Raw genomic sequence first — 13,557 nt, 5'->3', positions numbered from 1 at the left:
CTGTGTACCCCCTCTCCACAACTGCACCTCTGGACCCCTTTACATTGCACAGCACCCTGCACCTCTGGACCACTTTACATTGCACAGCACCCTGCATCACTGGACCCCTTTACATTACACAGCACCCATGCATCACTGGACCCCTTTACATTACACAGCCCCCTGCATCACTGGACTCCTTTACATTACACAGCCCCCTGCATCACTGGACCCCTTTAACTACTTGCCGACCAGCCGCCCTCATTCTACGGCGGCAGGTCGGCTCTCCTGGGCGAGAGCACATAGTATAACGTCAGCTCTCTGACGTTATACTACGTCAGAGAGCTCGCCGGCACACGCGATCGCTCGTTACAGAGCGGGGACCGGGAGCTGTGTGTGTAAACACACAGCTCTCGGTCCTGTCAGCGGGGGAAATGCTGATCTTCTGTTCATACAATGTAGTATTGTAGTGAGGCCACCCCCCCCCCCACAGTAAGAACACACCGTAAGGACATACTTAACCCCTTCCCCGCCCCCTAGTGTTAACCCCTTCACTGCCAGTGGCATTTTTATAGTAATCCAATGCATTTTTATAGCACTGATCGCTATAAAAATGCCACTGGTCCCAAAAATGTGTCAAAAGTGTCCGAAGTGTCCGCCATAATGTCGCAGTACCGAAAAAAAATCACTAATCGCCGCCATTACTAGTAAAAAAAATATATTAATAAAAATGACATAAAAATACCCCCTATTTTGTAAACGCTATAACTTTTGCGCAAACCAATCAATAAACGCTTATTGCGATTTTTTTTTTAGAAAAATACGCAGAAGAATACGTCTCGGCCTAAACTAAGGAAAAAAAATGTTTTTTTATATATTTTTGGGGGATATTTATTACAGCAAAAGTAAAAAATATTAATTTTTCTCAAAATTGTCGCTCTATTTTTGTTTATAGCGCAAAAAATAAAAACCGCAGAGGTGATCAAATACCACCAAAAGAAAGCTCTATTTGTGGGAAAAAAAGGACGCCAATTTTGTTTGGGAGCCACGTCGCACGACCGCGCAATTGTCAGTTAAAGCGACGCAGTCCCGAATCGCAAAAAGTGCTCTGGTCTTTGACCAGCAATATGGTCCGGGGGGTAAGTGGTTAAAATTACACAGTACCCTGCATCACTGGACCCTTTTAAAATTACACAGCACCCTGTATCACTGGACCCCTTTACATCTCACAGCCCCCTTCACCTCTGGACCCTTTTACAGCACCCTGCACCTCTTTACGTTACACAGCCCCCTGCATCACTGGACCCCTTTAAAATTACACAGTACCCTGCATCACTGCACCCCTTTACATTACACAGCACCCTGCATCACTAGACCCCTTTACATTACACAGCCCCCTGCACCACTGGACCCCTTTACATTACACAGCCCCCTGCACCACTGGACCCCTTTACATCACATAGCCCCCTGCACCTCTGGACCCCTTTACATCACATAGCCCCCTGCACCCCTTTACATTACACAGCACTCTGCACCTCTTTACATTACACAGCACCCTGCATCACTGGACCCCTTTACATCTCATAGCACCCTGCATCACTGCACCCCGTTTACATTACACAGCCGCCTGCACCTCTGCACCCCTTTACATCACATAGCCCCCTGCACCTCTGGACCCTTTTACACTACACAGCCCTCTGCACCCCTTTACATTACACAGCACCCTGCATCACTGGACCCCTTTACATTACACAGCACCCTGCATCACTGCACCCCGTTTACATTACACAGCCGCCTGCACCTCTGCACCCCTTTACATCACATAGCCCCCTGCACCTCTGGACCCTTTTACACTACACAGCCCTCTGCACCCCTTTACATTACACAGCACCCTGCATCACTGAACCCCTTTACATTACACAGCACCCTGCATCACTGCACCCCTTTTACACTACACAGCCGCCTGCACCTCTGGACCCCTGCATGTTACACAGACCCCCTTCAGTGCAGACACCCCCTCAGTGCAGACACCCCCCCCCCTTAGTGCAACCCCCCCTCAGTGCAAATCCCCCCCTCAGTTCAAACCCCCTCGGTGCAACCCCCCAATGCAAACACCCCCAGTGCAAACCCCCCCCTTAGTACAAACCCCCCCCTCAGTGCAAACCCCCCTTAGTGAAAAACCCCTCAGTGCAAACACCCCCTTAGTACAACCCCCCCCCCCAGTGCAAACACCCCCCCTTCAGTGAAATCCCCCCAGGTGCAAACACCCCCCCTCCCCATTCAGTACCTCAGATCATTGCAGCGCCACGGCACATGGACAGAAGGTCCCCTCGGCCCCTCCCCCTCTGTACACACAAACAGAGAGGAGGGGGCTGTGCCGACTGCCGAGCACCGCTAACAGCCCGTGGCTGTGAGAGGAGGGGATGGATGGTGCTGCGGTGTCACCCCGCACCCCCCCTCCTCTGTACCGCGGCGCTCTGATTCTGCGGCGCTCATCGCTGAAGTCGCGGGGGGGTCGCGTCGCTGCCCCCCCCCACAGTCCGCTAAAAAAAATATATATTTTTTTTTTTAAAGCTTGAATCTTTAATTACCTAAGTTGATTGATGACGTTTATTTTTACAAAGCTAATGATTGATGGCTAACATGATACAAGACTCTGTTACTGCAATGATAGACTGTTAGATATGAAATTGATACATTTCAACAGTTAATATTAACTTAATTATTTTTATTTATTTTAGCTTTGTTCACACTGGATGACTTTTATAATGTTGTACTAGCAAAAGTGTGGCTGTTGGTTTAACACAATGGGGTTTATTTACTAATAGTCTGTGCACTTTGCAAGTGCAGTTGCTTCAACGCTTCGTAAATGAAATGGTGCTTCACTTTGCAAAGAAATACCTACTCGCAGGCAAGGTAAAAAAGGCATTTTACCATGAACACGATTGGATATCGGCAGAGCTCTTTCTCATTTACCTAGCTCTAGAGCAACTGCACTTGCAAAGTCTGTTTGCCTTTATTATGTCAACCCCAGTGTGTGTCAATGCAGTGACAGCAGGTAAAAGGGTGTGCACTGGAAGCGAGGAGGGGGTGGCATGTGATTAAGTGTGTGTAAGTGCAGTGACTGTGCTCTCACTTATTTATTTGCCACCATTGCACTGATGCACACTCGTGCACCAGTGCAATGGTAGCAAGTAAATAAGTGCATATTGGTGCAGAGGCGTGAAGGGGATTGTGCATGTTGGTATAGCTGCAAGAAAATGAATAAATGTACACGGGTGCAGTGGTAGTGAGGGAATAAATACACATTGGTGCAGTGGTGATTAAAGGGTTTTTGGTGCAGGAGCAGCAGGAAGTGAAGCTTAGGGGCATGATGTAGGAAATTATGTAAAAACAAGGGGGGGGGCATTCAGATGTGAGGGGGAAATGCCTTCAGACATGATGGTGAGAGTGGTGCATGAATGTGCAGTGGGGAGAGCAGGAAGATGAGACACAATGGTAACAGTGGAGGGTAGGGGGGTCAGACAGTGTAGATAGGGGGTGATGTAGTGTATGTGTGGTGTTGCAAACAAGTGAGTAAGGGAGATATGCAGTGGTGGCGGGGAGGCAAAAGCTGAATTTTTTAAAGACTACTTCAACATTTACAGCTCCCGTTTCCATATTCTCATAGTTCCACGTTGCCATATATGTACGATGAAAACACAAAGGGTACACGGGTAGCAAATAACAAACTGGTGTTGTACTACTTTTAACAGATGTCATCCACGAGTGGCTTTTGGTGGTCCATTTGTACTGGCTGAGTGCAAAATGTAAGGCAGGGTGGTGAGGCTGAAACACAGGCAGATATAGGAAAGGAAGGGTCTGTAGGCAGATACCATCAGAGCTAAAAAGTCACACGGGCGGATCGTTTAGGTCCACCTTTCAGTTGTTTCGGCAGATCTGAACAGACGCTCCATGCAGGTCTATGGAACGACGTATGTCAGCGGAGAACAATGGAAAAGAGTACTGCTCCAAGCCCTGCGACCTATGCTGTGCTCCCGCCCTGTAGTACTGACAGTCATAGCTGGTATCCAGCTATGACTAAGCATCTATCTATGATGTGAAACATGTTCGCTTTTTTGTCCCCATGTCCACTTTCTACCTTAGATTGCAGTGTTGCATGAATTTTTGGATGTTATACAGCTTTGTATTTTATCCTTTGTTCATTTTGTTTCAATAAATCGCCTATCAGAGTGCGGCAGTCCAGGACAATTTATTTTTTCCACGTATGTCAGCGATGACCTTGTTCGCTGACATCTGATTCACTCCGATCTGCTAAAATCAGACATATGGTGATACGTTTGCCATCCGTCCTGGCGGATCGGATCGAATGAGATCTGATGAAAATGGACATGCTGTCTGTTTTCGTCTGATCTCTCTATAGGAATCCGCGATGCTCGATAGACCCTTCCCCCCTCAGTGAGCAGAGACGGACCTGTCACCCACCGGCTCAGTGGAGATCAACAGAGAGATCTCCTGATGAGCTGTTGGACTCTGCTGCAAGGGATCCGCCCCATCTGGAAGGGGGCTTAGGCATAGGGAGAAAGACTTCTCTGGATGCAGCAGGTCTCTGGAAAGAGGTGACTTTAAATCTTGCTAACTTGTCCATCTCATTCTGTCTACTCCCTCTAATCTTTTATGGTTAGCTGCCTGGAGGGCGTCTGGAGTGGTGCCGATGACTGATTAAATAATAATGGTTTTGTCCTGTAATAGTTGCCATAAGTGACCGCTCCTAACACAATATGTGACGGTGAGAAAATTTTAATGTAGACTTTGGGAATATCTCAAGGTGAGTGTGGCCTGGGCAAGCAAATTCACTAGGCATAGGTATAAAGGCAAAAGGTGCAGCTAATAAAGGAAAAAGAGAACAGTCCGAGAACACAGCGACATTTCCGGGCTTACCAGACTATTGCCAGAGATTCAACAAAGTGCAACTTTAGCAGATCACGTAGAGAGAAGTAAAGCGCCTTGAGGCGATTCAGTTCGCATGTGCAGCGCTATATACGTTTTTCATTTGTTCATTCAAGTAGGTGTTGTGTGTCACTCGGAATGTTGAGTACTTTATAGTGGTCGTTAGAGCTGAGGGCAGGCAGACTGTTGGGTTTCAACAGAACACTAATACTGGGCCTAAAGATAATGGTGCCTGTGAACAGTTAAAAATGGACACTAGATTTTAAAATTAGATTTCTTTATCATACACCACGGGACACAGCCATTCGTTACATAATGGGTTAAGGGTCACCAGCGGTGATTGGACACTGGCACAACCAACTGAAGACAGTTCCCCTCCCATCAGGGAAGTACCTCCGTTTTTTCACCAGTGTCTAAGGTTTTGGACACGTGGAGAATGTACTAAGGACTGGGCTCTAGGGTCCAGCACTTTCACTTCATACGCTAAAAGTCCTGGTAAGAGTCTTTTACAAGGCCCGGTGGAGAGGTCGCCTTTAAATAGGAACCCATATCCCTGAAGGTTGGCACACAAAACCCGCCGTGATGGGTGAAGATTGGTGCTGTCTGAATTTTTCAGCAGAAAAACCTGTGGTGGGGATAAAGGTAAGAGGAAAAGGAATCTTATGAAGCAATCTTAGGGACTTTTTTCCAATTTTGAGTAAAGGTGTCTTCTCTTTTTTTCGCCACTAGAGGGAGTAAAGATGAGTTTTACTCACCACGCTCTATAAAGTGTCAGATCCAACAGGACAAGCAAACTTCCTCCGCTGCAGAGCTCTGCATAGAACGGTCACCGCTTCTCTCCTCCAGCAGGAACGCCACAGTCAGTAGCAAGCATGAGGAGACTCCCCTCGCCCCTGGACAACCGCCATTTGCCCTAGGTCGGGGGCAAGCTTTATCTGCGGCGGAGGAGCGGGATCGCGAGCATGCACACTAGTTTAAAGCATGGCGCTCAATACAGATGCCATAAAGAAGACTCAGAGGCCGGCAGCTCTTCCTTTGGGACACAGCAGCATTTAGGGGTCACGTAATCTCTATGTGGTGGGGCACTCCCAAGAGAGGCACCTACTCCATTGCATGAAACTGTGTGTTTAAGTTGCATACCTTATGTAGATTGCTAAACTGAGCACAGTAGTATATGCATTTTGGTACCTCGGCCTGTTGCTTAGTAATATGTCTTCCCTTAGAAGGAATTCAGGGACTAAGAGAGACAAGAAAGCACCGCCGCCTGAGACAGGGGGCTCTAACCGTGCCTGCTCGGTAACTTCCTCCCCTGTAAATTTTGACATACCTATACAGGAGGAGCCATTGCCACTATCGAGTAACAATTTCTCCGGTGGCACCTGGGTCTGCATATGTCACTTTTACCGCAGCTCTGGAAAAATTAGAAGGGAAGATCGCTGCGCTAATCGCAAAGTCCTCGCAAAAGGACAAAAAGCTAAGTAGATCTCCTCCTGTGTTTTAGATCCCCTTTCAGAAAAATCTGAGGAGGATGAGGTAACACCTACAGAGGATAGGGATGAGGAGTCGGATGGATCAGGGATATCAGAGGAACCCTTCTCTACTTCCCAGATGCTAAGGTCACAGGTACAATGTTATGCTGAAATAGTGCGTACTGCATTCAGGTTGCCCTCTTCGGAGTTAACTGAATCACCTGTCTCCTCCCTGGGTTCATTAAAATCTCTGCAGGGTGCATGCTCTTTTCTGGTTCATCCGTTATTAAAGAAGTTATTCTACGCAGACTGGCTACATCCAGATAAGCATTTCTCACCTCCTAAGAAGTTTGACATTCTTTATCCTATGGAGGAAGAGTTTTCCAAAAAGTGGAGTCTGCCTTCTGTAGATGCAGCCATTTCTTGTATAAATAAGAACTGATAAGCAAAACCCCAAAGCCTCTTTATGAAGAGGCGCACCCACACGGCTGAGTGAGTTTTCCGCTGCATGGCAGACAGAAATCCAGGACAAATGGGTAGTATCCACAGTATCCCTAGGGTACAAGCTGGAATTTCGAGAGATCCCATCTTCTCAGTTCCCAAGCTCAAGGCTCTCCAAAGATCCACTAAAAAGAGCATCCTTCTTCAAAGGATTGGATCACTTGCTGTCTCAAGGGGTGATCACAGAAGTACCCCTAAAAGAGCAAGGTTCAGGGTTTTATTCAAACCTCTTTGTGATCCCTAAACCAAATGGAGACGTAAGACCCATTCTGAATCCAAGATCTCTAAATCAATTTCTAAGCATTCACCATTTCTGAATGGAAACTATTCGATCAGTGGTCACCACCCTACAAGGCAGAGAATTCATGGCGTCGATAGACATCAAGGACGCATATTTACATGTCCCTATCCATCCCGCTCACCAAATGTTCTTAAGGTTTGTGGTAGAACATTGCCACTTCTAGTTTGTGGCTCTGCCCTTTGGTGTGGCTACTGCGTCCTGGGTATTGACAAAGGTACTAGCCCCTCTGTTGGCAAATATGAGGGCACAGGGCATAGTGATAACAGCCTATCTAGATGATTTACTCATGATAGATCAGTCAGAGGCAGGATTAGATCATGCTGTGCTCACCACTATAAGATACCTGGAGCATTTAGGATGGATTGTAAACTTACAAAAATCCTCTCTACAAGCCCAAAGAAGGGTAGAATATTTGGGCATGATCATAGACACAGCCAGGTATTCCTACCAGAGCCAAAGATCAAGTCGCTGAAGGACCTAATCCACAAGGTCAAAGCAAAGAAGAGACCATCTATTCGTCTTTACATGAGGCTATGAGGGAAGATGGTAGCCTCCTCCGAGGCTGTTCCTAATGCCCAGTTTCATTTGAGACTACTTCAAGGCAATATCTTAGCCGCCTGAAACAGGAAAATCCAAGCTCTGGATTTACACTTCACAGGTGTGCCAAAGCTTCAGTTGGTGGTTAAAGACCAAGAACCTGCGGAAAGGAAGATCCTTTCTCCCAGTGACCTGGAAGGTGGTGTCTACAGATGCCAGCCTAATGGGCTGGGGAGCAGTGTTGGAAGAAGCTTCAGCCCAAGGAACCTGGGCCAAAACCGAAAGGAGCCTGCCCATCAACGTACTGAAAATATGGGCAGTATACTTAGCCCTCACAGCCTGGACACACCGGTTACAGGGCCACCCAGTTCGGATTCAATCCGACAATGCGACTGCAGTAGCTTACATCAATCACCAAGGAGGCACCCGCAGTCGGGGTGCTCAGAAGGTGGTGAATTGGATTTTGACATGGGCAGAAGAACATGTTCCTTGTCTCTCTGCAATATTCATTCCAGGGGTAGAAAACTGGCAAGCAGACTATCTGAGTCACCAGCAGCTGTCACCAGGAGAGTGGTCTCTCCACCCCGAGATCTTTCAGGCCATATGCCAGAGATGGTGGACCCCGGATGTAGACCTACTAGCTTCCAGGTTCAACAAGAAGTTGGACAACTTTGTGTCCAGGACGAGAGATCCTCTGGACTATGGATCGGATGCTCTAATAATTCAGTGAAATCGGTTTTCACTGATCTATGCATTTCCTTCAATCGCTCTCTTACAAAGGCTACTTTGCAGGATCATGAAGGAAGGAATTCCAGTAATCCTAGTGGCCCCAAATTGGCCCAGAAGGCCCTGGTACGCCAAAATCATGAAGATGGCGATAGGAAAACCTTGGAAGCTTCCGCTTCGTCACAGCCTGCTGTCGCAAGGTCCAGTGTTCCATCCTTCCTTACAAAAGCTAAATTTGACAGTCTGGCTGCTGAGACCCACATTTTAAAGAAACAAGGGATCTCGGGTCCAGTTCTTTCTACACTCCTTATTGCTAGAAAGCCAGCCTCCAGGCTTATCTACTATAGAGTCTGGAAGGCATACGTTTCATGGTGTGAAACTAAGAAATGGGATTCTCGTCTTTTGCCAGCTGAAATTAGCCCTTAGTACCATTAAGGGTCAAATATCGGCTCTATCAGTCTTTTTTCAAAGACCACTGGCATCTCATTCCCTAGTTCAGGCTTTCATTCAGGGGGTACTGCGGATATATCCGCCAGTCAAGTCCCCCTTGTGCCCATGGGATTTGAATTTGGTATTGTCAGTATTGCAAAAGCAACCTTTTGAACCTATTTGCCATATTCCGTTGATTCTTTTAAGCAGGAAATTGGCTTTTTTGATTGCGATCTCTTCGGCTAGAAGAGTATCTGAATTAGCAGCTCTTTCTTGCAAAGAGTCTTATTTAATTTGCCACAAAGACAAGATTGTACTACGACCCCATCCTGCCTTTTTACCTAAGGTGGTGTCGGAATTTCATTTAAATCAAGACATTGTTCTGCCTTCTATTTTTCCGGATCCGCGGACAAAGATTATTGCACTCCCTAGATCTAGTGAGAGCAGTAAAGGTGTATCTGCAGGCAACCGCTCAGATACACAAAACAGATGTTTTGTTTATTTTGACAGATGGTCCCAAGAAGGGACAAGCGGCAGCAAAATCCACTATCTCCAGGTGGATTTGACAAACAATTATTCAAGCCTATGGTTTAAAGAACAGAATTCCTCCTTTTTCTGTTAGTATGCACTCTACCAGGGCGATAAGTGCTTCATGGGCAGTGCATCAGTAGGCTTTGTTGACTCGGATCTGTAAAGCTGTAACTTGGTTTTCAGTCCACACATTTTCCAGATTTTATCAGGTGGACGTGAAAGGACATGAGGATGCCGCCTTCGGGCGAAGTGTACTGCAGGCGGCAGTATAGGGCTTCTTGTCCGTAGCGGCCTGCTTGATCTGTGTCTCCAACCCTTCATTAAACATTGCTCTGGGACGTCCCATTATGTAATGAATGGCTCTGTGTTCGGTGGTGTACAATAAGAAACCAGGATTTTTAAAACGGCTTACCTGTAAAATCCTTTTCTCACAGTACACCACGGGACATGGAGGCCCCCCCCTTCTTATGGGAACCTTATTGCTTGCTACAAAACTGAGGTACTTCCCTGATGGGAGGGTTTATATGGAGGGATCCATAAACAACAAAGAATGGTGCTACTACCCCAGATTAATAAAATTCCTGCTGAGCTATCGGATGCAGGATTTGCAGCTGCTCAGCTGCCAAAGTGATGAATAGATAAAGGACAAACTCCATACATGCTCCTAAATCAGTCCGAATTTATTGCATCTCCATAAAAAAATACAGCAAAGGTAGATGCGTTTCAGCCGCAAAGGCCTTGTTCACAACTTATATGGAGGGGAACTGTCTTCAATTGGTTGTGCCAGTGTTCAATCACCGCTGGTGACCCTTAACCCATTATGTAATGAATGGCTCTGTGTCCCGTGGTGTACTCCAAGAAAAGGATTTTACAGGTAAGCCGTTTTAAAAATCCTGATTTTTTTTTTATATATTCTTTCGCAGCTGTAATGTAATTAAATGTTTTTAGTTCCTGCAATACACTGCAACACAAAAGAAAAAAGATTCATGGTTCTTTTTTATGGCTTAACTTTTGTGTGCTTTTAAATAACCATTCATTTTGTTCTTCTATAGGCTGTGGGAGCCTATCCGATGAGCATGCTGGCATAATTTCCATACTTCCTCAGCTAGCAGCTAAACTTACTGCGGACCACACTGATGTGCCTGTTGTCTGCATGGAATCAGATTCTGGGTAAGACATCTTTAATATGATTTTTTTTTTAGATATGGATATTAAAGGGAGTCTGTTTTTGTATATAAATTCAAAACTTTTTGGGGGGTTTGTGCTGGGGCTCCGCCATCTCTTCCCTATGCTGCAGACCCCCCTGAATGGACAGCTATAGGGTGGTTTGGTGAGTATTCCCTGGTGCCATCATCAACTCACACCAGGGAGGGTGCATGTTCAGAGAAGCAGTTGGCGGACCTCAAACTTCCGAGGATTATTACAGCAGACTTCTTCTGATTTATAAAGCTACACCATGTACTGTGGTTCCACCATGACACCTGCTTCAATTTTGGTAGATGGCCACAAGGTGGTAACCCTTAGGAGGATTTCCTCTTTGGGTTCTAGTTGCTGTGGGTGTTTGCCGCAGCACTAAGGGACAGGAATATGGCACATCTTGCTATATCTCTGATCCCTTTAACTGACTGGGTATGTTTTAGGTTCAGTACTTTGTATATGTTAAAAACATCATTACATCTTTCTTTTACAGCCTTCCATTCAGAACAGCTGTAGCAAGTCAAAGTAAATGTTCTGTTACCACTACAGGCTCAATCTTCTAGAGTAGTGATCTGCATAACTTACCACCAGCATCACAATGTGCCTTATGAACTCAGACTTCCAACGTTGGGCAGAGCTCCTGCCATTCATAAAGTTGCCAGGTTCATTTTTTTACCCAGTTCCTTTCCAGACACTGATCGCTGCCATTCCAGCATTCAGAAGGGAGAAAGGTCATCAGTATGGGCATATGCATTTTGGCTATGGATGGGGATATCTATATATCTAGCATTAGGGCAGAAATCTTGCTGGATAATTAATAGGGCCTATTTTGAGTGACCAGACATCCCCGGTTTCCGGGGACAGTCCCCGGATTGAGGACACCAACCCCTGGACAAAGTCTGTCCCTGGTTTTGATTTGAACAGGGGCTGGTGCAATTTTAAAGATGGTCAGTACAGAATAAAATCGGAATTGCACACCCCCACTCTTTCTGATGATCATGTGCCGGTTGAAGCGGAGGGAATATTTATTCAGTTTCGGGTGCATGCCCATTCAGCTCCACTTGCATGTTTTTCTGCCTCGGCTCAAGTACCGGCCAGCCGCTTGCCAGATTATCTCCTTGCCGTCCCTGGCAGAGTGATCTTCCTCTGCTCCCCACCCAGTAGTAGCTTGGGCCCGGAGAGTAAGACTTGACATGCTGTGAGGCGGGCGGCGGCAGTGATGGGCGGAGAGTCGCTGATTGCCGACATTACTACCGGTAGTAAAAAATATGTCCCTGGATTTCTTTAAAAAAAAAAAAATCTGATCACCTTACTATTATCTAAATGTCCATGGGTAGACATCTCATTGAATGAACATTGTGTAGGAGGAGATCTATAGATTGGAAATCAACCTCTAGCTTTGCTTGTACTGTAGTCCAGATAAAGGCAAGAAGACGTCAAATTATTACTATCACGGGGTGATTGAAATGTGCATTGAAGCATCGAAGCTCATTCACACAGAGCAGGGGCCATTTCTTGGGCTGGAAAGGTTAACGCTTGGAAAAACAGTGTTATTACCTGATAACTACTTTTCTCTTCCGTTCATGGACGGACACAGCAGCAATTTACCTTAGGGTTATATCCGCTTCCTTCAGGAGATTTCAGGCAGAAACAAAGCACTTTAAGTGTTAACAACATTTTCCTCAGTGCAGCTCCTCCCAGGGGGCGTGGTTCCCCGGGTATAACCCACACCCTGCTCTAGCAGCTTCCATTTTTTTCCTGCCTAACGACAGGAGAGGACAGGCACTCTGGAGTCCCTGTACTCTGGAGATTTTTTTCTTGCGATTTTCTCGCTTTTTTTATTATTTTGTTCCTGTATTTTTTGATCCTGAGATCTATCTATCAACTTCCGACTGGGTGACAGGCTGGATCTTGATCCTTGTAGTCCCCCCATGCTCGGCCATCGAGCGTGTGCCGGCCCTCAGCTCAGCTCTGGGTCGTCCACGACATGCCCCGTTGCTCCAGGGGTGGCCGGGGAACTACATGTTCTAGGGCACACATATGACTGGCTTTGTCACAGTGTGTCTGGCCGACAGCCAAGCCGTTTAGCGGATGTTGGTTCTGTCCGGAATGCCTCCAGCCGGTGGTCGCAGGACGGGTAAGTAGTGGCCCCTTGCCCTGGCAAGGTGGTATGGCTGGTGCTTTCCTGGGGAGGTCGAATGAGGGTCCGCCCTGCTTTCCTCTCCCCCTTCCTCTCCCTCCTTCCCCATGCTGGGTGGCGGCTGTAAGGGGGGGGGGGTGTCCGCCTGGGGCTCTGTCACTACATTTTTTGTAGTGCCTTTCCTTTTTCACCATTAAAGTCTTACTTTTTAAAGATTCATTGGTGTGCGGCTGTCCATACCCTGCCTTCAAGTTTTTGCCTCATGCATTGCAGGCACCCACCTGTTTCTGAGTGGACATTGATTGCTCAGGTGTGCTCACCTGGAGCAGCAGCTTCTCCCTTCTTATTAATTTGTTGTACTGGAGTTGCTGTGTTTGCTGGGCTGTGTTTTCTGCTGTGTCACTGTTGATTTAAACACGTGTATGGCCGCCATTTTGCAGCCTGCTTCCTGAGGGACGGCGCAGAGCGGACAGCACTCTCAGCGCTTCAGCAGCACTACAGCCTGGCCGGGTAGTGAGTTACCTGGGGGTCCCCTGCTCTCTGTTTTGCGGCTGGGAGGGTGACCTGTGGGTCTCTGCCTTGCAGTACTAGGGCGGCATAGTGGTGGGTCAACATGGAGTCTGAACAGAGGCTTCTACCCCAACCATGCCTGAGTTAACCCTTAGTGCCCCTGCGGTCTCTGTAGAGCCCATACGGCAGTCCCTTAGGTGTTTATCGCCAGGATTGAAGTGACAAGCGGCCAGAAGGGGGAAGGCTCTGACACGGAACCAGATCCTGCTGCTGGCTCTGGTTCTGTC

At 47.1% G+C, this 13,557-nt stretch overlaps 1 protein-coding gene across 1 annotated transcript in view; it reads left to right on the top strand.

Moving 5' to 3' along the window:
* Positions 1-13,557, top strand: part of LAMTOR5 (late endosomal/lysosomal adaptor, MAPK and MTOR activator 5) — a 306,623-nt gene that overhangs the window by 209,182 nt on the left and 83,884 nt on the right. The window contains exon 3 of the mRNA XM_040337603.1: positions 10,476-10,593. Within this exon, the coding sequence (XP_040193537.1) occupies positions 10,476-10,593 (118 nt within the window). The remainder of the gene's footprint in view (positions 1-10,475; positions 10,594-13,557) is intronic.

The sequence above is a fragment of the Rana temporaria genome, chromosome 2 (genome assembly GCF_905171775.1).
Source record: "Rana temporaria chromosome 2, aRanTem1.1, whole genome shotgun sequence".
NCBI lineage: Eukaryota > Metazoa > Chordata > Amphibia > Anura > Ranidae > Rana > Rana temporaria.
This window is presented reverse-complemented; position numbering and strand designations above follow the sequence as displayed.